We start from the raw sequence: 27,294 nt of genomic DNA, 5'->3' as shown, positions 1-27,294 counted from the left end.
TAAAAATACTGATTAAATCCAGCTGATCTAAGGTGTCATTTAAGGCCACTGTATCTGTGTTCATTTTCTGTCTGGAGGATCTGTCCATTGGTGACAACAGGGTGTTGAAGTCTTCTAGTACGATAGTGCTACCATTGATCTCCAACTTTATGTCAGTCATAAACTGTTTTATATATTTAGGAGCTGCTATGTTGAGTGCATAGATGTTTACTAGGGTTATGTCCTCTTGTTGGATGGATCTCTTTATTATTATGTAGTGCCCTTCTTTATCTTTTATTGTAGTCTTCATTTTAAAGTCTATTTTGTCTGAAATAAGTATTGCTACTCCAGCTTTTTTCTCATTTCCTTTTGCATGAAATATCTTATTCCATCCCTTTACTTGCAGTCTGCATGTGTTTTGATCTGAAAAGAGTCTCTTGTATGCAGCATATGCATGGATTTTGTTTTCTTATCCACTCAGGCACTCTATGTCTTTTGAATGGAGCATTTAGCTCATTCACATTTAAAGTGATTATTGACAGGTACATATTTATTGCCATTTTGTTATTCGTATTTCTGGTCTTCCTGGGTTAGCTTGTTTTCCCCTTTCTTCTGTTTAAAAAAGCCCTTTTGGCATTTCCTACAATGCTGGCTTGGTGGTAATGAATTCCTTAAGCTTATTCTTTTCTGAGAAGTTCTTTATCTCTTCTTCCATTTTAAGTGATAGGCGTTCTGGGTAGAGCAACCTTGGTTATAGGCCTTTGTTTTTTTTTTATCACTTTGAATATTTCCTGCCACTCCCTTGTGGCCTTCAGAGTTTCTGTAGAAAAGTGTGCTGTTAGTCTTATAGGAGTTCCTTTGTATGTAACCTGCTGTCTTTCTCTTGCTGCTTTTAGGATTCAGTCTTTGTCTTTAATCTTTGTTATTTTAACTATGATGTGTCTTGGTGTGGACCTGTTTGGGTTCAGCTTGTTTGGAACTCTCTGCACTTTCTGGGGTTGTATGTCGATTTTCTTCACCAGAGTAGGGAAGTTTTCAGTCATTATTTCTTCCAATACATTCTCAATCCCTTGCTTCTTCTCTCCTCCTGATATTCCTATGATGCGAATGTTGTTGCGCTTCATGTTGTCCCACAGGTCTCTTAAACTATTTTCATTGTGTTTGTTTTTTTTCTTTTTGTTGTTCCAACTGGTGATTTCTGCTATTTTGTCTCTAAATCGCCGATACGACCCTCTGCTTCATCCAATCTACTGGTGATTCCTTCGAGTGTGTTCTTCATTCCAGTTATTGTATTCTTTAGTTCTACCTGGTTGATTTTTATGATTTGTGTATCCTTCTTTATGTCCTCACGAAGGTCCTTAAACCTTCTTAACATCAGTTTTCTAAACTCTGTGGCTGTAAGTTTGGGTACCTCTGTTTCATTTAGATCCATTTCTAGCGGTTTCTTCTGATCTTTTCTTGGGACATGTTTTTTTGTTTCTTCATTCTGTTGTTGCTCCATTATTAATTCAATGTATTAGATAGATCACCTGTGTCTTTCAGTTATTGCTGGGTGGTCTTGTAGTATGTGTCCTTTATATTCGGATTGCACAGTCTCTGTATTCTCCTGTCCCATGTGTTCTAGTGGTGTCACTGTAGAAGTTGCTCTTTACTTGCCTTTGGCTTATTAGAGGGTGTGATTGACCCTCAGACTGATTAGCTGGGAGAATTAGCTCTGTTCACAGTGTATGAGATGCTGTGTGGAGGATGACCCTCTCAGAGGAGGCTTGGCCACTGTGGACTCTTGTGCCTATAGAAAATGTCCTTTGAGAGTGCCACTTGTAGGTTCAACTAGTTAGTACTATGGTTTTGTCTAACAGTGGCCTGTGGGTGTATTGATTCCTGTGTCTCTTGGGCGGGGTCCCACTCAGAGCAGTTTCAGACCTGCCTGTTTCCCATCTGTAGCTACCCAGTAGGTTCCTCAAGGATGTATGCAGTTGGCTGCTGCCCGTGCTGGACCTGGGGTTATGCGGGGTTGCTCTCTTTGTGAACTGAAGCTGGCTGCCCCCAATATTGGTCCTAAGCTCATTTAGGAAAAGGCCCAGGTCCTCCTAGGCCTCTTGCCATCTGTCAGATGCTGGTAAGGCCCACCTATGGAAAGAGGCTCTTTAGGGGCGTGTGTCTGGTTATTTGTCCTGGTGGTGAGGGTGCCTCTGTGATGTGGCACTAGCTTGGCAGGATGGAGCTCAAGTGAGTTATGCGATGTGATTGGTCGTTTTTTAGACTTTAATGCAGATTCAGGTCTTACACAATACCTGGCCTGTGACCCCCTTGTATAGCGTCCCAAGGGCACCACAGTGAGCCTCCACTTCACGCTCACAGATTCACGAAAGGTGCTCCTGAGTGGCTGTGGTGAAGTTTGTGGTCAGTGAACACCACGGAGATGACCCCAGGGCTATGTGGACCACTTTATGTTGTAAAAAAACCCTTTTCCACAGTTTGTGGGGGTGGGGCCAGTCACCCTGGCATGCCAGTTGCCCCTGGCAATGCAACTGTAGGTGGGTGAGGTGGTGTTACAGGTTCTTTAAGGCTGTGGGCAGTGTTTTTTACAAATTTCGTGTAGTCTCAGCGCCTTGACCAGTGCTAGGTCCATGTCCACTTTATAAAACAAAAACAAAGCAAGGCAACCCAACAACACCAAAAAACAGATACACTCCCATAGAAATACGATAAGCAAAGATCAGACAGGAGAAAAAAAGTATATAAAAGAGACACAAACACAAAAACAGGAGAACAAGACAGAAAAACAGTGACCAAAGCAATATCCAGATAAACAAGTCTGAGAAACAACAATAAAAACAAGATAGATAAAAGAATAGACAGAAAAAGAACAAAATGATGAAAGGGAAAGAAAAGAAATAATAATAATAATAAAGAAAAAAAAGAGGGAAGGAAAGAAAAAGAGGGAAAAAAATCTTTCCACCCGCTTCAATCTGCAGACTACTTACTCAGCAATAGAGAGTCTCTGGGCGACTCAGCAGCAGCTACATTGGGGAGGAGGGCCTAGCACATCATGCGCTGGCCTCCCTCTCAACTTGCAGTGAGCTTCCCGCAATTAGCTGCTGTGAGCTCTGGAACCGTGCTCCTCACCAAAAATCCTCACAGGTTGTTGTGGGCTGTCTGCTGCTGCAAAAACCCCTCTGTGTCCTGCAGAGGTGGGGGCCAGGCACCACGGGCTCTGGGTGCCCCCCCACAACACAGCTCTAGGTGGGTGGGGCAGGCCTCCAAGGCACCACAGGATGTGGCTAGTGGCCCCCACCAAGTCACAGTGTCATGCACTCCTGCACCGGCAACCAGCTCACACAAACTCACCAGGAAAGCCCCGGCTGGATCATGCAGGTGCACAACTCACGACCCAAATCTCCTAGGAAAACTCCATCTCAGCCTGTCCCAATCAGCCACGCACAGATCAGGCCGAGCAGCCCGACAGCCAATTGCCAGCATGGCGACTGTGCACAGGAAGTGCAGAGAGCGGGGACCCAAGGCCACTCGTGCACTCCCATGTCTCAATGAGCAGCCTGTTGGAGCTTGAGTACTCCTGCCAGCGGTTTCCCTGGCTACGCAGCACAAGCAGTGTGGGGGGTGGGGATCCAAGACCACATGTGCGCGCGTGCACACTCGCACTCCTGCGCCAATTCCAGCAGACCAATGTGGTCCCAGACCCGAGCCTCTGTGGGAGGGCCCAGCCCTGAAAAAATGGCGCCCTCCTGTGCACTACTCGTGTGCAAGCTCCACACCAGGGGAACAATGGTCCCCAAACCTCCAGCTCCTGCATAAGGGCACTGAGTTCAGTTCTTCCTGGAGGCTCCTGGGCCCCGCTCACAAAGCTTTTCCCACCACCAGGAACCAGCTGAGTGCTCACCAGCAAGCGAGTCCATGTGCCGGCTCCACTGGTTCTCCAGCCACCCTCAGCCTTACCGAGTTGAGCAAAGAGAGTCCTCACAAATTTCTACTGCCAGCTATCATAGAACTCCTCTTCCCAGCAAAGTAACTCTGGGCTGGTGAGCATGGTGTGGGGCCAGAGGGTCTCTCCCCCAACCGGAGAAGCCTCCCCACTGCTGAGGTGTCTCTCACAGGGTTTACCCTCTCTCGTCTCCACCCCTCCTACCAGACTTGACGTGGCCTCCTCTTTAAGTCCTTTGTTTAGAGATTCTGTTCATCTAGTGTTGAGGGAACTTCCGAGGTTGAATGTTGTATAAATTATTATATTTGTAATTTTGTTGTGATCCTGGGAGGCAGTTGGCACAGCGTCTGTCTATTCCACCATCTTACTGGAGGTCTCCTTTCCTGCTTTGTTTTTGCAGTTGATATCCAATTTCAAAGCCTTGTTATCAGAGAATATGCTTGGTATGATTTCTATCTTCTTAAATTTGCTGAGGCTCATTTTATGTCCCTATATAAGGTCTATCCTTGAGAATGTTCCATGTACACTAGAAAAGAATGTATAGTTCGATGTTTTAAGATGAAGTGCTCTATAAATGTCAATTATGTCCATTTCATCTAATGTGTCATTTAGGGCTGATATTTCCTTATTTATTTTCTGTTTTGATGATCTCTCCATAGTTGTGAATGATGTATTCAGGTCCCCTACTGTAGTTGTGTTTTGATCAAATTTTCCCTTTCGTTCTGTTAGTAGTTGCTTAGTATATTTTGGTGCTCCCTGATTGGGGGCATAAATATTGAATGCTGTAATGTCTTCTTGTCGTAGTCTCCTTTATCATTATGAAATGTCTGTGTTTGTTCCTTGCTACCTTTTTTATCCTGAAGTCTGTTTCATCTGATATCAGTATGGCTACATTTGCTTTTCTGTGAGTACCATTTGCTTGGAGTGTCAATTTCCACCCTTTCACTTTGAGTCTGTATTTGTCCTTGTAGCTGAGATGTGTCTCTTGCAGGCAGCATATGATTGGGTTCAGTTTTTTTTATCCAGTCTGCTACTCTGTGCCTTTTTATTGGTGAGTTCAGTCCATTTACATTTAGAGTGATTATTGATCTATGAGGATTTCCTGTCATTCTATCTTTGGTTTTCTGGTAGGACTGTGTGTCTATTGTTTCTTTGCCTTTTTGTTGCTATTATTTCAGTGTGGTGGTATTCTAAGATTTTTCCCTCTGTTTCTTCTTTTTTTATGTTATATATTTCAGTTCTGGATTTTTTTGAATGGTGACCATTAAGTTTATGTAAAAGAAAGTTTCCTATTTAGCATATTCCATTTTCTTCAGCATGCTTACTTTTTCCATTCCCTTGTTCTGGTTCTGACCGTTTCTCTCTCCACATTTATTTCTTTGTTGTCACAATTTATCCCTATTTATGCTGTAAATTGGTTTCTTTGATGCAGTAGTAAGTTGTGTTTTTCCTGGGTTTTTTTAAGGTGTTTTTTTTGTTGTTCTTTACCCTGAATGTTACATGTAAGTTTATACTATCTTATTTGGTGTAGGGATTGCCGTTTCCTGCCCTTGTCTGTCTGTTCGTAATACTATTCATGGTTTTGTAGTCTTTTGCATTTTTGTTTCAGGTCGAATAGCCTCCTTCAGTATTTCTTGTAGTGCAGATTGTGTGTTAGAAAATTCCCCCAGCTTCTGCATGTCTGCAAAGGTCTTTATTCCTTGTTCATATCTAAAGGGTAACTTTGCTGGATATAATATATATTATACTTGGCTCATAATTTCTCTCTTTCAGTAGTTTGAATATTTGAGTCCACTCCCTCCTGGCTTGTAGAGTTTCTGCTGAAAAATCTGATGATAACCTAATGGGCTTTCCTTTGTAGGTTACCATCTTCTTTTTTCTGTCTTCCTTGAGGATTCTTTGTTGTTAATTTTTGTGCCTTGGAGAATGCCTGTTGGGATTGATATAATTAAGTGTTCTATTTGCTTTTTGGATTCGAGGATCCAGTTCTTTCCACAAGTTTGGGAAGCTCTCATTGACTATTTATTTGAATATAATATTCGTACCCTTCTCCCTTTCTTCTTCTGGTATGCCCATTATTCTTATATTGCTCTTTATAATAATGTCAGAAAGTTCTTGTGGAGCTCTTTAATTTCTTTTAACTCTCAAATCTCTCTCTTCTTTGATCTATCTCATTTCTAGATTCCTATCTTCTATGTCACTGATTCTTTCCTCCACCTGGTCAGCTCTATTACCTAGCTGGCTATTTCATTCTTCATTTCTTTTATTGCATTCTTTTTAAAAAAAAGATTTTATTGGGGAATTGAGGGAGGGGAGCAGTGCTGGGGAATTGGGGAAGGGGAACAGACAAATTGCTGTCCTTTTGTTCTTCAGTCTGGTTGTGGAGGACGTCGCTTCACTGGCCCATGTTGGTATTATTGCGCTCTTCCCAGGTGAGGCAGTCGGTTGCCAGCCATTTAACGGCCGGTCATGGTGACTCATGGCAGCCCAGCTCCAGGTTGAGGTGTCGTTCACCATCTTAGCTGTAGAGGGTGCAGCGTCACTGGCCCTCATGTGGGATCCGAACCGGGGCCCTGCTGCTCAGAGCTGGCATCCCAAGCCAACTCCTAACCAACGTGCCACTCAGACGGCCTTCGTTTGTTGCATTCTTAATCTCCAGAAATTTTATTTGGTTCTTTTTTTAAAATTTCAATCTCTTTGGTTAAATTATTATTTTGCTCTTTGATTGTGTTTCTGAGTTCATTAAACTGTCTGTGTTTTCTTACATCTTGTTGAGCTTCTTCAGTACTGCAATCTTGAATTCTGTCATTGAAGTCCCATATTTCCATGTCTGTAAGTTCATTTTCTGGAGACTTTTAATTTTCTTTCTAAGCTGCCTTGTTACCTTGGTTATTCATGTCAATTAAGGAATTAAGTAGATGCTTCTTCCTAGGCATCTACAGGAGTGGGTTCTGCAACAAGTTGTTAAGAAGGTGTATTTCTTTTGCTTTCCAGTAGGTGTTGGCAGAATGCTTTATTTTATCTTCTACTGCAGCCTTTTATTCTCTCTCACAGTGTGGTGTTATATTTTCTCTGCACTGTTTTGGCTTCTCACACAATGAGGGTATTCCCTGGAAGGTGAGCTTCTCCGCTGTGAGCAGGTCACCTGGGTCTCAGGGTACCACCTCTGTTGGGGGATGTGGAGAACTTCTGAATTTCCAAGGCTCTTTCTTCATCAGATTCAGGGCCTGTATGTTTCAGTGAGTTTGTTGACCCCTTCAGAGATTTGCCCAGAGAGGTGGGGGCAGGGGCAGAGTGGGTTGTGAGAGGTGGCTTTCAGCTATGGAGGTGACCACCAACAAAGCCAGGCCTTCATCCAAGGCGCCCTCTCCTTTGCCAAAACTAGTGCAAGTTGTGGCTGTGGGCTGCAGTTCTCAAATATTCTGCAAATATTCTGTTCTTTTGATCTGACACTGCCACAGTTTTACTTCCAGCACTAGGCAGGTGGGGGTCGGGTGAGCTCTGGGAGGGCAGGGAGGTGTCGGCTAGGCTCCATGCCTATGCCTTGCATCCTCTGCTTGGCAGTGAGGGCTTCAACCACTGTTTTCACCCTTCTTCCCTCATTCTTTGCTCTGAGGTCTCTGCCGTGAGTGTTGGGTTCAGCCATGTTAAATGCTGATCCCTCAAGTAGGCCCTAAGGGGAGCCCTAGCAGTCCAAATTCTTCTCTCTCCTGAGACTGCAGTAGCTCTGTAATACAGGGAGATGAGAGCTCATCCCCGTGCAGGCCCACATCTCAGCACTTCCCCCTTTTCTCCTCTTGGGCTCACCCAATTTTCCCACCTTTAGATGATTTCAGTTCTGCATCTCTTATTCTTGCCTGCCTGCTGCACAGGGAGTCCTTTGTGGAATTATAGTTGTTCAATTTGTTGTAAATTCCAGGGGATATTTCAAGATGCTCACCTCATACCGCCATTTCTATGACATCATCCTTGGTAAAAGCTTTTTTTTGTTTTGTTTTGTTAAAAGCTTTTTTAAGCAAACTGATTTTGGGCATTGGTAAAGCAGATAGAGGATTACATTCAAGTGCCTCTGAACACTTGTCCAGGCTGTTGACGGGAGGTTGGGCCTCTGTGCGGGGGCTACAGTTCTCTCAGCTGTACTGCTGACCATCTTCTTGTCGTCTTGAGAATAGAAGCCTTTCGAGTATGAGTTCTAAACTTTGAAGGGAGCAGGGAGTTCTACAGGTAAGCCTTGCTTTTGTACTCTTGCTTCTGCTCTGGACTCTTGCAATTGATTTTTTTTTCTCTTTTTAATGGTAACCCAATCCAACACCTTAAACCTGATTTTTATTGTTAGTAATATAAAAATCAAATGTCAGAGTGAAAAGGGAGTTGTTTCTAAGAAAACAAAGTTGGGATGACTCCTGAACGTTCAGTGGTCCATTTAAATTCTTAAAATTTAAAAAACTGTCACTGCATATGGATGAGACAACTACAGTGCACTGCTGAGCCATACTGAAGCCTGAGGCAACATGATAAATCAGCAATGGTGATGCAATGCTTATTTAAAATACTGATATTTTGCTTATCAGGAGTTTTCTGAGTGAATGTAGGTTTTTAAAAAACTGGTTTATTGAGACTTCACTCACATACCACAGGACTCATCTATTTAAAATGTGCAATTCCATGAATTTTTAAAAAAGATTTTATTGGGGAATCGGGGCAGGGGAACAGACAAGTTGCTGCCCTTTTGTTCTTCAATCTAGTTGTAGAGGACGTCGCTTCACTGGACCATGTTGGTATTGTGATCATTGTGCTCTTCCCGGGTGAGGCAGTCGCTCACCAGCCATTGGATGGCCACTCATGACGGCTCACGGTAGCTCACGAAAGTGCATTCCAGCTGCCGGCCAGCCCCAATGAAGTCTACGCCATCGCCGGCAACTCATGGCAGCCTAGCTCCAGGTCTAGCTTGTTGTTCACCATCTTAGCTCTAGAGGGTGCAACGTTACTGGCCCTCATGTGGGATCCAAACCGGGGTCCTGCTGCTCAGAGCTGGTGTCCCAAGCCAACTCTTAACCAACGCGCCACTCGGACAGCCCTGCAATTCCATGATTTTTACTATATTCACAGATATGTGCAACTATCACCACAATCAATTTTGGTATATTTTTGTCTTGAGAAAAATAAATGCCCTGTCCTTTAGATATCAGCGTTACCTCCCATGTCTGTCCTCATAGATTTCCCTGTTCTGGACATTTCATATCAATTGTGTCATACAATATGTTACCTTTTTCAACTGGCTTCTTTCAGTTAGTGTAATGTTTTCAAAGGTCATCCATGTTGTAGCATGTGTCAGTACTTTGTTCCCTTTTGTGGCTGAATGATATTCTATTATATTGGTATACCAAATCTCAGTGAAGATTTGATTTGCATTTCCTTAATGATTAGTGATGTCGAGCATCTTTTCATGTGCTTGATGTATATCTTTGGAGAAATGTCTATTCAAGTTATTTGTTCATTTTTTTAATTGAGTTTTTTTGTTGTTGTTGAGATGGAGTTCTGGATATTAATCCCTTGTCAGATATATGATTTGAAAACATTTTCTCCCATTCTGTAGGCTGTCTTTACACTTTTCTTGGTAATGTCCTTTGGTACACAAAAGTTTTAATTGAAGTCCAAATTATATTTTCTTTTGTTGCTTGTACTTTTGGTAGCATATTTAAGAATCCTTTGCCAAATCCAAAGAAATAGCAATTTGCCTGTCTGTTATCTCCTAAGTTTTACTCTAACATTTAGGTTTTTTAATTCATTTTAGTTAGGTTTTGTATATGGTGTGAACTGTCCTAATTCATTGTTTTTATTTTTTTTTGCATGTGGCTATCTAGCTGTCCCAGCTCCATTTGTTGAAAACTGTCTTATCTCTATTAAATGGTCTTGGCACCCTTGTTGAAAATCAGTTGACCATAGAAATATGGCTTTGGTTCTGGAACCTCAATTCTATTCCACTGATCTATATTTTTGTGCCACCATCACACTGTTGTGATTACCATTGCTTGTAGTAAGTTTTGATATTAGGAAGTATGAGTCTTCCTACTTCGTTCTTTTTCAAGATTGTTTTGACTATTCTGGGTCCCTTGCAATTCCATATAAATTTTAGGATCAGCTAGACAGTTTCTACAAAGAAGTCAATTGAAATTTTGATAGGGATTATGTTAAATTTGCATATCACTTTGGTGAACATTGCCATCTTAACCATGTTAAGTCAATCAGTGATCATGGGATTAAAAAAAATTATTTAGACCTTATTGGATTTTTTTAGCAATGTTTTATAGTTTTCAGAGCATAATTTTTACATTTCTTTTGTTAAATTCATTCCAAAGTATTTTATTCTTTTTATACTATTATTAATGGAATTGTTTTTTAATTCCATTTTCATATTATTTATTGCAAATGTATACAAATACAATTGATTTTTGTATATTGATCTATACCCTGTAAACTTGATGAACTCATTTATTAATTTTAATAGTCTTTTACTTGATTCCTTAGGATTTCCTATATACAACTCACATCGTCTGTAAATAGAGATAGTTTTGTTGCCTCCTTTCTAATTTGGATGCCTTTTATTTCTTTTTCTTGACTAATTGCCATAGCTACTACTTCCAGCATGTTGTTGAATAGAAGTGGTGAGAGTAGGCACACTTATCTTGTTCCTGATCTTAGGGGGAAGCATCCAGTCTTTCATCAATAAGTAAAATGCTAGTTGTGGGTTACTTTAGAAAGAAAAAGCATTAAATTAATGTTTATTGGGATTCCTGAATTTTGGCACCCCCCCCTTAAAATTTTAAGTCTGAGGTCTCACACAATTTACTTCCTTCCTGGCTCTGCAATTAAAAAAGAATTGGGGGAAATTGTAAGATTGCCAAAGCATTCTGAATTCATATTGATGTGCAAGTGTCCTTATGTTTTCTTTCTGTTTTAAAGGATACAAATCTGTAAATCAGAGTTCATGCATTCATTGTGGTAGTGATGTTAACTTATGAAATAAGATGCTCAAATCCAATAAGCAGACCTATGCACAAATCAAAAGCCTTGACTCTAGATCAGATAATAAGACAAATCACAAATGATTCCTGCTTTAACTTTTTAAAAATTTATTAATGACTATAGGTCTGAATATAACCAATAAGATGTTCCTACTGTGGCTATGAAAGATTGTATAAAGGGTAGAGCTACCTGCACTTCCCTTTCTGCCTTCTTTCATTTTGTTAAATTTGCTAAACTTTTCTGTGATGGACCCAGAAAAATTACTATCTTTATCCAGAACGTGCACAGTAAAAGTTGAATGACCTAATTAGTAAAGAGGAGATTTACATTGGGAAGGTTTTTGTTTGGAATGTTGATTTCGATGGAGTTCTGATTAGTGAATGGTCAACAGTTTTTACCATATTTGAAAATCACTTACTAAAAAGAGGTAAAACTCTAATAAGTAGAGTACTCTAAACATGATCAGAAGAGGTTTGTACTGTTGTTTTCATTTAATTGACTCTTGTGAATTATGACTGAGTGTGATTTTAAATAGTAGTGTATCTTATTAAAAGGAAATTCTGTCTTTTAATGTTAAAGAATATGATAAACCTTTAAGGAAGCGAATATAATTTTTTTCTATAATAGTGGTACATCAATTACAGTAGACCTTGGTTAAAGAGGGTTCTTAATTTATTATAAATAGGTGATCATGTGAGTGGAACTCAATGTATTCTTCTTAGAATAACAAGTTATATATATAATATTTTACATATAGTTTAAAAATGTATATTATATAGGAGTAGGCTTTTTAAAAATTTCATCTATGTAAATTTTCCAAGTTTTCTCACAAAAATGTTCTCAAAAATATAGTCAAATATCTTAAACATCTTCTATTCATATTTACCTGTTATTTTGGGGAACAATTAATACCTTTTCTTTTTAAACAAATACCATACTGAATTTATCACTAGGAAAGAAGTACTTTACTCTGGGTGGTGATCACACAATGTGACATATAGATGATCTATTACAGAATTGTACACCTGAAAAAAAATAAAGTGAAGTTATGTCATAAAAATTTCTTTAATTTATTTTTGCTATTATTACATATTGCCTGGTGTTTAGAGGGTGGACTTCAGATTTCAGCTATACATTGATTTAAAAACCAGAATCCTTCAGCTTAAAGGCCTCTTTTGCAAAGATAATACAATTATTCAATCTTTACTTTTACATTACTAGAAAAATGTAATGTAATAAAAATGCTGCATTGCATTTAGAATTTCAAGTCACTTTGAACTTGATAATTGCGTTATATTGGAGATGTAGGCATTTTTGTTTTAAGATAGCTTGTGAATCTCATTTTGCTTGGATAAACAGCTCTCTGGTAAGGTGATTACTGTAATATAAAACCACTTAAGAATTTTACCCTTTGGAAGATGGAGGACAAATGGAATTATGGCCTGCTAGCATGGATATGGGGAAAAAAGAAACCTTCACCTTGATTAAACTCACCCCATACTGAAAATTTTAATAGATGAGCCCATGCAATTTCCTTCCCCAGTAAAACACAAAGTAACTTTTTGTTTATCTTCTCTGAATTTCTATATGGATTTAATTTAACATTTTTTGTGAGCATTTTTCTTCTTTCTCTTTCATTATCTTTCCCTCTTTGTAATATTTTAGTATGATATACAGTATTTTCTATGATAAGTAGGAGCTAAGAGGTGTCTTATTATCTTTTGAAGGCAAAAATGTGAGAAAAAAATGTGGAAAGGAACAATAAGCATTTAACTAATGTGTCTTTAACATGGCTGTGGATTTCTCTTAGTCACACAAACACACACACACACAATTGAGGTCAAACATGTTATACTTATTCTTTTTGTTGTTGTTCTTCTGTGAAAAGCCTGATCAAATACTTGCCCACTGGGTTGCTCACTTCGTTATTGATTTTAGGGGGAATACTGTATGTATTATGAACATTTGCTTGTTATATGTGTTGCAAGTTTTCTTCCAACACCCAACCCTACTGTGTCTTAAGTATGCTTATAATGTATTTTTTAAAGATTTTTTTCTTTCTACTGGGGAATTGGGGGGTGGGAACAGTGCTGCTGAATTGGGGGAAGGGGAACAGACAAGTTGCTGTCATTTTGCTCCTCAGTCTAGTTGTGGAGGATGCCACTTCACTGACCCAAGTTGGCACCATCATTGCGCTCTTCCCAGGCGAGGCCAATCAGTAGCTGCTTCTGGACGGCCGCCCACTGCGGCTGCCGGCCGCTCACGCTGGCTGCCAGCCGCTCATGCTGGCTGCTGGCTACACATGGTAGCCCATGGCAACCCACTGCCACAGGGACTGCAGCCTACGCCATCGCCTGCGACTCACGGCAGCCCAGCTACAGGTTGAGGTGCCGTTCAGCATTTTAGCTGTGGAGGGCGGTGTCACTGACCCTCATATGTGGGATTCGAACAAGGGCCCTCTGGCATCCCAAGCCAGTTCCCAACCAACGCGCTACTTGGCCAGCCCCTTAACATTTTTTTTTACTAACAAACATATACCATTTTTATTTTCTTTATGACTACTGAGTTTTGTGTCAGCCCTTAGAAAGATTTTATTTATTTATTTTATTTTTTCTATTGGAGAACAGTGTGTTTTTCCAGGACCCATCAGCTCCAAGTCAAGTAGTTGTTTCAATCTAGTTGTGGAAGGCGTAGCTCAGTGGCCCATGTGGGGATCAAACCAGTAACCTTGGTGTTATGAGCACTGTGTTCTAACCAACTGAGCTAACCAGCCACCCCAGAAAGATTTTATGTATGCCTCATTAAAAATATGTTCTCCTTGGGCCGGCCAAGTGGTGCATTGGTTAAGAGCTGGCTTGGGATGCCAGAGGACCCCGGTTCGGATCCCACATATGAAGGCCAGTGACACTGCCCTCTACAGCTAAGATGCTGAACAACAGCTCAACCTGGAGCTGGGCTGCCGTGAGTTGCTGGCGACGGCGTAGGCTGCAACCCCTGCTGCAGTGGGTTGCCATGGGCTACCGTGTGTGACCAGCAGCCAACGTGAGTGGCCAGCAGCCTCCGTGAGCCCGTCCAGAAGCCGGCAACTGATCTGCCTCACCCAGGAAGAGCTCAATGATGGTGCCAACTTGTGTCAGTGAAGCAGCGTCCTCCACAACTAGACTGAAGAATAAAAGGACAAAAACTTGTCTGTTCCCTTCTCCCAAGTCCCCAATAAAAACCTTTAAAAAATAATTAAAAAAATAAAAATATGTCCTCCTTTTACATTGTTTTGTACACCTGAAACTAATAAAAAAATAAATTAAAAATGTAAAATAAAATGTTTTCCTTTATATTCTTTTACTACTTTTACAATTTTATTTTTTCATACTTAGATATTTAATTCACCTGGGATCTATATGTATGGTGTAGATAGGATTTCAGTTTGCCCCCCTAATATAGCCAGTTTCCCCAAACCTATTTATTGAGAAGTTCTTTTTTTATTTTTATTTTTTATTTTGGTACTGATGGCAACTACCACATTCATCATATTGGATTCACCATATATTAGATTATGTTCTATTGATTACTCTATCTATTCCCAGACTAGTACCACACTGTTATAGTTACTGTACCTTTATTGTGCATTTTAATATCAGTTGGTAAAAGTTGCTTCCCCTTATTTTCCTTTTTAAAAATATTTGGGCAATTTTCATGTGTTTACCTTTCCTAATGAACTATACATTCAGCATGCCAACTATCCAGCCCCCTCCACAAAAAAATTATGGCCCTTTGCTGATTTGATTGGCATTTAATTGAATTTCTATATGAATTTTAACAGAAATTTGCTTCTTTATGATTTTGAGTTTTTCTATCCTTCTATAGTGTGTGTATGTGATGCAGGTATATCCACTTATTCAGATCTTTTATTAGTTTATGAACGTCAGTAAAATTTTACTTTTATAAGACTTTTACGTATCTTTTTAAGCTTATTCCTAGGTATTTTACAGATTTTTTTTTGGAGTATAAGAAATCCGTCTCTTTTGTGGAGCTGTTATTCCTGTAGTGGGCATCTTACTGTGCCAATTTTTCATTTGATTATTCTGGACTTGCTATGAAAACTGTCATGTTATCTGTAAACCATTAGTTCTTAAAGTGTCATTCATGATCTACCAGCAGCAACATTCTTTGTGAACTTGTTAGAAAGCAAATTCTCTAGACCCATCCCACATCAACTGAGTAAGAAACTCTGGAGTTGGGGCCCAGCAATATGTGCTTATCTCACTCTCCAGAGGGTTTTGATACATATTCAAGTATGAAGATCACTGATATAAATAATAATTTCATTTTTCCTTACCCATATTTTATTTCCCACCTCTTTTTTTCTTCTTGTAAGATGTATGTGTAACAGAGCTCAATGGATTATGTAGAATGCACACAGACTAAAGAGGCTGAGACAAATTGCTAACTTCCAAAATTAAGACTGGGGAGGGAAGTGATGAAAAATGCACTATTTCTTAACCAGGTGAATTTGGGGAAAGTTAACCTTAGAGAGAGGGAGATTGAGTGAGAGAGATTAAGTATATATTTTAGGTTAAGGATTTTGGTGGGTAGCAGAGGGAGGCATGATTCAAAGTGAAACATATTACAGTGTCACCCCTACAGATAAGCATTGTAACATTATGAAGTTGCAAGAAATGAAGACAGCTAAGTTTGGCAATTGACAATAAATATTTGTTAGATGGACTTTAGCCCTTGTTATAAGAGGGTAGCAACTACTAGAAAATCAGAGAGAGTTGTATTAATAGAAGGGTAGCAATTTGAATGCTGGTAAAAAGTCCAATTGCAGTGATGAGATGAATGATACCATTAGGCAACAGTATATCCCATAGGTATTCCTAAAAACCTGTATGAGTGACAACATGAAAAGGGATACTGCGAAGGAAAGGGTGGTTTTATTGCAAAAAGCAGTGGAACTACATGGTGTATGGTGTATACCTGTAGCAATAAAGAGAATGATAATAGTGACCACGTGGTGGTGACCTTGGCAGATTGCCTCAGAGACTATAGGAAGAAAAGTGAAATTGTCAAGGACAGTGTATCATGCACCCTGACATGCGGACAGAGAAAGGGAGAGATTTATGAAACTTGGGAAATCTAGTCTTTTGGTAGGAGTTTACACCTAGAAGTGGCTGTTCTCATACCTCTCTAGATACCGTATTTGTAGCACAAAATACTGATCAGTAGGAAACCAAGTAGGCTGATAACTTACACAAAAGATGTGCTCTGAAAGCAGCTCTAGCTGCAATGTTTAGGACAGCTCGACCGTTATCATTTATAGCATCACACATTTTGTTAGGAGTGTGTATATGGGAACATACCACATAGTACTTGTCAGTTTTAGATTGACTCTAGGGAATAATTACCACCCAGCTCAACATCTAATACTCAAGAGTTTTAGGGTAGGACCTCTTCAATGCCACAGGTGGGAGGGGTGAGTGTTCTTCGTCCTGTGTGAAAGTTGAATGATTTGATAGTCACTCTGTGACATTTAAAAATATTAACTTTTGGGGCTAGCCGAGTGGCTCCGTTGATTACAAGCTCACTCAAAAGTGTGAACTCTGAGCAACAGGGTTGCCGGTTTGATTCCTGGCCTGAGCTGAGCTGCCGCTGAGCTGCCAACAGGTGGCAGGATGGCTCAGCTAAAAAAAAATAATAACTTTTGTATGGCAACCTATTTTTGAGACAACACCAGATTTTGCCTTTTCAAGATCATTTTGAATTTTTAGTGATGCTGTTATATATAACTTGATTTACAGAAGTACAATTATATAAAATTTTTCTACATTTTGCAGTTTTTTTATTTGGTAGTGTTCAGTAATTTTTACTGATCTTTTCTGTCAGCTTTTCTGAACTCAGTACTTACCAAAGTTTATTTAAAGATGGACTATTATACAAATTCTTAATTTATTTTATGTAACATCAGCTTAGTTCATAAACAGGACTTAACTTATATGGTGTGAAATTGGTTAGGTATATCTCAAATCTCATTATTTTTAAAGGTATTTATTCTTGGACAGGGTAGGAAAGAGCGAGATGGTGAATTTTAATTAAAAGCTAAATCATAAACTGGAATCTCTATTGAAAATATTATCTAAGTATATGATAGGTGCTTGAGAAATATAAGATTTGTGAATTGCTTAATATAAATTCTCAAGAGTAAAATTTGTTGACTTATGCAAGGTATCTCAACTATCAGAAACAGTCTTGTCAGTTTTATTTCTGGTGAGCTAAGTAGAATATTTTAAGGGCAAAACCACAATTAAGACTTTGTCAGGTGTGTGCTCTGTGTAATGATTAGTTTCCCTTTTATTCATGAGAATATCATGGCCTTGGAGAAGTGTGCTTTTTCAATTACATTGCATGTCGTTATATTTTTGTCCTGTCTTTTGTCTTAGTCTTTGAAAACATTATTTTACTTTTAAGTGCTGACCTTTATATGTCATGTCTTGTTGGCTCATCTACATAATTCGTACTGTAGGGAAGGGAAAATGTATTTGTTTTTATTAAAATATTTCAAACATATAGAAAAGTACAGAGACCTATATAACAAACACTCATAGAACCACCACTTAGCTATGTAATACTTTAACATTTTGCAATTTTTGTTTCGGATCCTTAACAAAATGTTAGATACAGGTACGGCTTCTAGTGTATCCCTCCCCAGTTGCATTCCTTTCCCTTCCTCTCCTGAGGTAACTACTATCCCAAATTTGGTGTTTATCATTCCCATGGATATTTTTATTCTTCTTCTACGTATGTATACATGTACACACAAACACACACACACACACACACACGGTGTCAAAAAAATTGTATACACATTTTAAGAAAGGAAAACTATTAAAATTGTAATACTCAATATATACTGAAAACAAAAGATGAATACAAGTCACATTTGACTCCTGCGATTACAAGAGGTACTCAAAGTTGTTACCATCAGTGTAATTTTAATACAGTGTTTTCCTTTCTTAAAATGTGTCTACATTTTTTTGGTATGTGTGTGGGTGTACATATGTATGGTATTGTCTTACGTGCTTTTGAAATTTGTAGTACTCTATTTCTTCAGTTTACATTTTTGTTTAATGTCGTTTTCAGATTTATCTTCTCTAGTATCTCCTGTTATTAAAACACAATAAAAAACATTTTTCCATCCTTTATCCCTCTTTAGCTACCCCATATTTCTCTGCCTCTTATTAAAGCACTAGTCTTTGTGTTTCGTATACTTGTTTGCTCTCATTGTCTCTTGAACCCACACTAACCAACCTTTTTCTCCACCATTCTAAAGAAACCATTCTTATCAAGGTGTCCAGTGACTTCCATGTTACCACACCAAGTTCTCCCCAACTCTTCACTTAAGAGCATCTGACACACTGGATTACTCCTTTCTTCATATAACACATTATTTTACCTTCTAGGTTAGTACACCTTCCTGGTTTCATGTATGTCATGGCCAGTACTTTGAGTTCCTTTTGCTGGATCTTCGTTAAATTTTATTTTAAAAACAATTTAACAGAAAAGTATAGAATGAAAGTAAACATTCACCCAAACCAATATTCCCTCTCTAATAATGGATATAAACAGACTTTTGTTTTGTGGTATTTTTCAAGCACAGAGTTCTAATATTTTTGTGTGTAATCAGATTTAACGCTTTTTTATGTTTCCTAGATTTGGGGTGCTGCTTATCTTCTCCACTGTGTGCTTATAAATAATTTCACTTGGGTTTTCTTTGGTACTATTTGAGCTTCATTTTTTACCTTTAAATCTTTGATCCTTTTGGAACTTATTTAGGATACCCTAATGTGAATTGAAATAGTGTATAACCTATTATTTTTCTAAAAGGCTACCCAGTTGTCCCCCAATCATTTAAAATAATTTCTTGTTTCCTTGTTTGAAGTCCACCTTTACCATAGAGTAATTCCCTGATGTATTTGAGTTCCTTGCAAGTTCTTGAAAAAATTTATTTATTTTTAAAACCACTGAAGTGTGGTTCTCCCCACCCATATTGACTCTTTAAAAAAGATCATTACTGACTTTCTAGCTATTAAATCAATTAGCTGTAACTTCCTTGGTCTGGGCAGAACTCGAAACAGTTGAATACCTCCCAACTACTCTTCTTCCGCACCGCCCTTCTTCCTTAGCTTTTATCTCACAACTCTCTTAGTTTCTATCCTACCTATTCGCTCTCTCTTTTCTTTGCTAGTTTGTCTTCCTGTTTCTTGTGCAATTATGTTCTTTGGAATTCCACCTTTCCCATGGAAATATACTCCTGAGTAATGTTTCCCAATCTCATCATTTCAGCTGTTACTTAGCTATCTAAATATTCCTATATTTTCATTTCTAGTTTCAATCTAAATCTAAGTATATATATCCAGTTTTCTATTAGATGCCATTGGGTCTTCAGGAAAGTCATGATGCATGTTTGCAACAGATGCCACTAGTTCATTTTTAGAAGTACTAGAGTCATTCACATCTATGTTATTGCTATGTCATTTGACAGCTGACAGTTCTAGCTTCATTCTAAAAAAATTGAGCGATTTGGTTGAGTTTTGGAGATTTTACAACAAATTGAAGACGGAAGACCAAACTGTGCATTTTTGCCATATTTTACTGTTTCACTTCCATAAAGGGAAGAATGCCCGCCAAGCTTGTGAAAAGTTGCGTAAAGTTTACGGTGACAATGCTCTACAAGAATGTCAGTGCCAATGATGGTTCATGAAATGCGTGCTGGTGATTTTGATCTCAACAACGCTCCTCTGTCAGGGAGGCCCACCGAGATTGATGACAATGAAAGAAAGGCATTGATCGAGTCAAACCCACGTTACATGACATGAGAGATTGCAGAAACATTGAACATCCATCATTCAAGCATTTACGACCACCTGAAGAAGCTGGGATACATAAGCAAGCTCGATATTTGGGTTCCACATGAACTCGAAGAAGTTAATTTGATGGCGTGTATAAACATTTGCAATATGCTCATTAAACGTGAGGAAAACAATCCTTTTTTGAAGTGACTGCTAACTGGTAATGAGAAGTGGATTGTTTACAACATTGTGGTGCACAAACGGTCTTGGTCCCAACATGATGATTTGCTTCAAACAACATGGAAAGCAGACATTCATCAGAGGAAGATTATGTTCTCAGTGTGGTGGGATTTTAAAGATGTTGTGTGTTTCAAGCTCCTACCAAGGAACCAAACAATAAATTCAAATGTGTACTGTTGGCAATTGGACAGTTTTAATGAATCCATTATCTAGAAACATCCAGAGCTTGTTAATTGTAAAGGAGTTGTGTTTCATCACGACAACACAAGACCACACACAAGTTTGATCACCCATCAAAAATTATTGGAGCTTGGATGTGATGTGTTGCCACACCCACCATACTCGCCTGATCTAGTGCCATCAGACTTCCACTTGTTTCACTTTCTTCAAATCTCCTTGCGTGGTAGAACATTCAATTCAGATGAGGCTGTAAATCAGCATCTTGTTCAGTTTTTCACAAGTAAAGACAGGTCCTTCTATGAACGAGAAATTCTGAAGCTCACTGAAAGATGGCAAAAGGTTATCAAACAAAACAGGCAATATATCATTGATTGATGTTTGTTATTTTATATAAATAAATGACCTTTGACAAATTACATCATGACTTTTCTGAAGACCCAATATATTATGTGCTCTAGGGTGCTTCAATATGTCTATACCAAACCATTGTTCTTGCTTTCTATATTTCTCATTCTTCTCTATACCTTACCTCACTTGATATCATCACCATTTCCTCTAGTTACCTAAATAAAGTTTGTCTTTGATGTCTCTTGATGCCTTTAATATCGGTCAGTGATCTTCAGTCATAAGTCCTAGGTCTCCCTCATTATCCCTATAGCCCTAGTATGTGCCCTTTTTTATACCTTGATCATGGAAGTTGTTCCTTAACTGGTCTCCATACTTCAAGTCTCTCTCTCTTTCTCTCTCAATCTCTCTCTGATTTACCCCTACATTGCAGGCAGTCTTAATTTTCTAATACATATATTTACCATACAGATTCCTTGGTTAAAAACAGTTGGTTTTGGTTAAATCCTGCATAAATTGATAGCATGCATTTACTTCCTCTCTCTTCCTAACTCCATTAAAATGAGAGTAAAGAAATGGAAAATTTAAAAAGACAGAAAGAATAGGAGTGGACACATTGACAGATGTAAGGTTGAAACTACTTGTTTACTCAAAGCAAAGGAAGTTACAACTTCAATATATCTCCTCTACATGAACTTTTGAGAGAAAGCAACTAATTATTCCCAAGAACTCCTAATATTTTAAGACTTGGAGGTATCTGGTCTGTGGAAGACAGGAATGAATCATGAGATGGAAAACAGGCTGTTTCTTGAAAGTCTTTATAATAAGTGTCTGTAGTCCCACGTCTGCTCACCCACTCTCTGCTTCTCAGGCGACCAGAGATTTCTTATTTGGAGAATTTGAACTGGAGAGCCCCAGACTCAGGGATCCAGGTGCAGGAAGTGGATTGGTTGAAACAATGGGAGTAAGTGAAAGTTTGCATATCTAATTTTGGAACCTATATGTTCTACTCTAGATGCAGTTGGCTAAAAGGGGCATGAATTATTTGTTTTCACATTTCCAGATTCCTAATAGTAATTTTGATAAAGTTGTTTCTTTCTTGGCACATCTTTTATAAAACTGTAGCCTAAACAAAATTAAAATTCCTCAACACCTCAAAATTCTCTCAACACTTAAACATTTTTAGAAAATGTAAGTCAAGGACATTTGATTTTGAGATGTTTAAAACTTTTTATTTCATTTAAGCTGCTCAGTTTTAAACAAATGTAATAATAGGATTATAAGCAGAAAAATATTATGCAAATAAATATAAATGCTATGTTGTCATTTGATTTGTTTCATTTATAGAGTTTGAAAACAAGAAATAGAGTACTTTTTTCTTTTATGCTTCTTTTGCTTTTATCCCTAAATTAAGAGGCAGGAAGAGTGCAGGGAACAATGAAGAAAACCTTTTTTTCTCTAGCTTAATTATTTTAGGTCTTCACATAGTTTTATAACAAACATAATTATATGAATAAACTAAATTATATTCATTTTATCTTCCTAATCCAATAAATTGATTTTATTAATAAGACACATTTAAGTAAATATACATTTTTGCTTCCCAATATATTTGGAATTAATAGAATACATGAAATATACTCTACATCTCCAATGCAAAGCATTCCCATTAGTAAAAACCAATATATTAAAAGTGCAGTTTACTACAAACTTATCTGCTCTTTTATTATAAAAAAAACTACAGTAATAACCAAAACAAACATTTAGTCCATCAGGAAAACAACACTTTTACCCACTACCTATTTTATGTCTTTAGATTTCAAAATATAATGCCCTTCTAGCCATAATTTTAGCCATCCACTTCTAAAATTGTGGGCCCTGGTTATGGGCTTCTCAGGCCTCCAGTCCCCCTGGTAACATGGTACTTAATCCTGTTTCTGTAACTACATGGCAAATGTTTACCTCACCTCTTCACTTCAAATTTCTCTTGTCGAATTCAACTTCACCCAGACTTATCATTTAATCAATCCAACTTCTGTATACTTGGCTGTTTTTCCATGGGCAATTGTTAGCGAATGATGTCACATAAAATTTAGTCAATACTATTTAATGATTCAGTATGGAATTTTGTAAGTATTTTGACTTCTTTAGATGCAGTGTCTTAATTTCCTTTATTTTCTTAACTTTCATAATTTACAATATTGACATTTGGTACATGGACAAATGAATATACCTTGCCGTTTTTTCACAAAATATATAAAACATTACCAAGGTAGCATACTTTGAGAAGTCTAGTATTGATTGTCATAGTAGATACTGACTCCTTTTTTTCCTGAACAGGGCATTATCCAGCTTATGGAGGTGATGGATCACCTGCATCTGGGGGAATCAGTTGCTGCAGTTCTTCGTAACAGGTACAGTTATGGAAACAATTTACCTTATAAGTTACATAATGTCTCTCTTAACTATTTATATATCTAACATAGGTGCTACTCAATAAGTTTTGGTTGAATATCTGGCATGAAATAAAAGTGTTTGCTATATGAATGAATAAAAGAACGATTGAGTGACAGAATGAAGAGCATGTTAGTGACCATTTGTTCTGAGATAATGAAAAAATAAAGAATATAATTAGAAATCATAATTAGTATAAGTTGTGAACATGGAATTCAGTCAATGGAGTTAAAATTGGAATTTTACTTTTAAAGTGTATCAATGAATAAATACAGGTATCCATTGCTTAAGAATAGATGTATGAAGAGGTATTTTTTAATAGTATTGCTGTATGATTGTGTGTATATTTCTGTTATTTAAATATCCAATTAAAACTTTTCTAGGAAGTCATGAGAAATTCAGAGCTTCCTCTAACAATTTAGGATTTTAAATTCATGGTTCAAAGAAACATAACCTTTGCTTTGTAGGTGTGGAAGAGTATCCCTTATTCCCGATAGTTTAGTTGTATGGTTTGGGTGAAGTATTTGAAATACTATGCTGAAATCATCCATAGCATGGCTCTGACATGTACTGGCAGTATAATCTTGGCCAAATTTCTTAATTGCTCTGTGCCTTAAGTTCCTCATCTATGAAATTGGGATAATAATAGTACCAACATCTCAGGATTGTTTTGAGATTCAATAAGTGGAATGTGTGTGTAGAGAGAAAGAGAGTGATTTCCAAATAATACATGGTATATCAGTGTTAGTGTTGAAATACAAATGGAATTTTAACTATTTTGAAAATGGAATATTTGTGTTTTTGACATCTGAGGTACTTTAAAATATAAGTGTTTCTTAAAAGAATATGAAAAGAAGGGAAATATTAAAGTAGAAAGGGGACATATATAAAGTTGTTATTTATCAGATACTATACTAAGAATTTTGCATAATAATCTCATTAAATATATGAAGAAGGGTGCCTATTTTTTGGAACGTGTTATATCATCATCTGGGCAAGGGTCTGTAAGGTAGACTTGCTCAGGGACACAGAAAGCAAGAAAATGATAGTGGGAATAATGTATGACCATGTTGAGTGAAAAGATAAAAGAGAATAGTGGTTTGAGGACTTTGAATTCATAATGGTGAATTGTGTATGCAGGATTTAAGCACTGCTGAATACAAGGGTCTGTATCACACATTCAGAACAGGAAATGGTAGGAGGGCAGGGTTTCTCCTAAGGTCAAGTTGATAACCGAGGTGGTTATACCATACTTGAATTGCTTTGTTTCTATTATTTTTATTGAGGTATAATTACATACAGTAAAATAAACAAATATTTAAATATACATCTTGATTATTTTTATACATGCTCACATCTAGGTAACCACAACCCAGGTCAAGATATAAAACAATTCCATCTTACCAGAGAATTCCCTTGTACCCCTTTCCAGTTCAGATCCTTTCCACTTTTACTAAGGGAACCACTATGCTGACTTACATACCTTAGTTTATTTTCACTTGTTCTTGAACTTCATGTAAATGGCATCAGACACTGTATTCTTTGGTGTATGGCATTTTTTTTAACTAAAGATTACTGAGATGACAATGGTTAAGAAAGTTACATAGGTTTCAAGTGTACAATTCTGTAATATGTTATCTATATATCACATGTGTGTTCACCACCCAGAGTCAGTTCTCCTTCCATCACCATATATTTGATCCCTTTACCCTCATCTACCACCCCCCACCCCCCTTACCCTCTGGTAACCAATAAACTATTGTCTGTGTCTATGATTTTTTGTTTCTTTATTTGTTTGTCTTGTTCCTTTGTTGCTTTCAGTTTTATATCCCACATATCAGGGAAATCATATGATTCTCAACTTTTTCTGTCTGACTTATTTTGCTTAGCATTATAATCTCAAGATCCATCCATATTGTCAAAAATGGCACTTTTCTTAAGGTAGAGTAGTAGTCCCTTGTGTATATATACCACATCTTCTTTATCCAATCATCTATCGAAGGACACTTTGGTTGCTTCCATTCTCGGCCACCGTAAATAAAGTTGCAATGAATATCTGAACTCATATATCTTTATGGATAAAAGTTTTCAGATTTTTTGGGTGGATACCCAAGAGAGAGATTGCTGGGTCATATGGTAATTCTATTTTTAATTTTTTGAGAAATCTCCACATTGCCTTCCATAGTGGCTGCTCTAGTCTGCATTCCCACCAACCGTGTATGAGGGTTCCTTTTTTTCCACAGCCTCCCCATAACTTGTTATTATTTGTCTTGTTGATGATAACCATTTTAACTGGTGTGAGGTAATATCTCACTGTGGTTTTTATTGGCATTTCTCTGATGATTAGTGATGTTGAGCATGTTTTGATAGGTCTATTGGCCATCTGTATGTCCTCTTTGGAGAAATGTCTGTTTAGGTCCTCTGCCCATTTTTTAATTGGATTGTTTATATTTTTGTTGTTGAGTTCCTTATATATTTTGTATATTAGCCCCTTATCAGAGGCATTTTTTGCAAAAATCTCCCATTCAGTTGATTGCTTCTTTATTTTGTTGATAGTTTCTTTTGCTATGCAGAAGCTTTTTAGTTTGATATAGTCCCATTCATTCATTTTAGCTTTTATTCCCTTGCCTTTGAGGTCAAATTCATAAATTCGTCTCTGAATCCAAGGTCCATAAGTTTAGTACCTGTGTTTTTTTCTATGCAGTTTATTGTTTCAGGTCTTATGTTTAGGTCTTTGATCCATTTTGAGTTCATTTTGGTACATGGTGACAGATAGCAGTCTAGTGTCATTCTTATGCATGTGGCTTTCCAATTCTCCCAGCACCATTTCTTGAAGAGACTGTCTTTTCTCCATTGTATGTTTTTGGCTCTTTTGTTGGAAATTATCTGTCCATATTTATGTGGGTTTATTTCTGGGTTTTCAATTATATTCCACTGTTCTGGTTTGTCTAATTTTCTGCCAATACCATGCTGTTTTGATTATTGTTGTCCTGTAGTATAAGCTAAAGTCAGGGAGTGTGATACCTTCAGCATTGTTCTTTCTTCTTAGGATTGCTTTGGCTATTTGGGATCTTTTGTGGTTCCATACAAATCTGATGATTTTTTGTTCTATTTCTTTAAAAAATGCCATTGATATTTTGATGGTGATTGCATTAAATCTGTATATTGCTTTGGGTAACATGGCCATTTTAACTATATTGATTTTTCCAATCCGTGAACATGGAATGCCTTTCCATTTCTTTGTGTCTTCTTCAACTTCTTTTAAAAATGTCTTACAGTTTCCACTGTATTGGTCTTTCATGTCCTTTGTTAAGTTTATTCCTAGGTATTTTGTTCTTTTTTTTGCAATTGCAAAACAAAATTTTTTTCCATTTCTTTTTCTGAGATTTCATTGTTAGTCTATAGGAATGCAATGGATTTTTGTATTTGATTTTTTAACCGGCAACTTTACTGTATTCAATTATTGTTTCTAATAGCTTTTTGTTGGAGTTTTTAGGGTTTTCTATATATGGCACCATGTCATCTGCAAAAAGTGACAATTTAATGTTTTCATTCCCAATTCAGATGCCTTTTATTTCTTTCTTTTGCCTGATTGTTCTGGCTAGAACTTCCAATACTGTGTTGAAAAGCAGTCGTGATAGGGGACACCCTTGTCTTGTTCCTGAACACAGAGCGAAGGGCTTCAGTTTTTCACCATAAATTATGATATGAACTGAGCTATTATCATATATGTCCTTTATTATATTAAAATATTTTTTCTATGCCTATTTTATTGTGTTTTAATCATAAATGTATATTGTATTTTGTCAACTGTTTTTTCTGCATCTATTGATATGATCATATGATTTTTGTCCTTTATTTTTTATTACTTTATTTTATTTTTTTTCAGATTTTTTATTGGGGAGTTGGGGGAGGGGAACAGTATTGGGGAATCGGGAAGGGGAACAGACAAGTTGCTGTCCTTTTGTTCTTCAGTCTAGTTGTGGAGGATGTTGCTTTACTGGCCCATGTTGGTATTATCATTGCGCTCTTCCCGGGTGAGGCAGTCACTCCCTGGCCATTGGGTGACTGCTCACAGCAGCTCATGAAAGCTCATGCCTGCTGCTGGCCAGCCTCACTGCAGCCTATGTCATTGCTGGTGACTCAGGGCAGCCCAGCTCCAGGTCGAGCTGTTGTTGACCATCTTAGCTGTAGAGGGTGCAGTGCACTGGCCCTGATGTGGGATCTAAAATGGGGCCCTGCTGCTCAGAGCTAGTGTCCCAAGCCAACTCCTAACCAATG

General features: G+C 37.8%; 1 protein-coding gene across 4 annotated transcripts in view; it reads left to right on the top strand.

Annotated features, from left to right (window-relative positions):
• Positions 1–27,294, top strand: part of KLHL13 (kelch like family member 13) — a 232,769-nt gene that overhangs the window by 50,721 nt on the left and 154,754 nt on the right. For 2 of the 4 annotated variants that reach the window (XM_019626127.1, XM_019626123.1), the window contains exons 2-3: positions 21,431–21,523; positions 22,900–22,973. In XM_019626127.1, the coding sequence (XP_019481672.1) occupies positions 21,518–21,523; positions 22,900–22,973 (80 nt within the window). In that variant the 5' untranslated portion in view covers positions 21,431–21,517. Of the gene's footprint in view, positions 1–21,430; positions 21,524–22,899; positions 22,974–27,294 lie in introns of those variants that run through there. The other 2 variants (XM_019626124.1, XM_019626125.1) reach the window with 2 other exon arrangements.

This window comes from Hipposideros armiger, unplaced genomic scaffold (assembly GCF_001890085.2).
Source record: "Hipposideros armiger isolate ML-2016 unplaced genomic scaffold, ASM189008v1 scaffold_659, whole genome shotgun sequence".
NCBI lineage: Eukaryota > Metazoa > Chordata > Mammalia > Chiroptera > Hipposideridae > Hipposideros > Hipposideros armiger.
The sequence above is the reverse complement of the archived record's forward strand: the minus strand, read 5'-3'. Positions and strand labels throughout refer to the sequence as shown.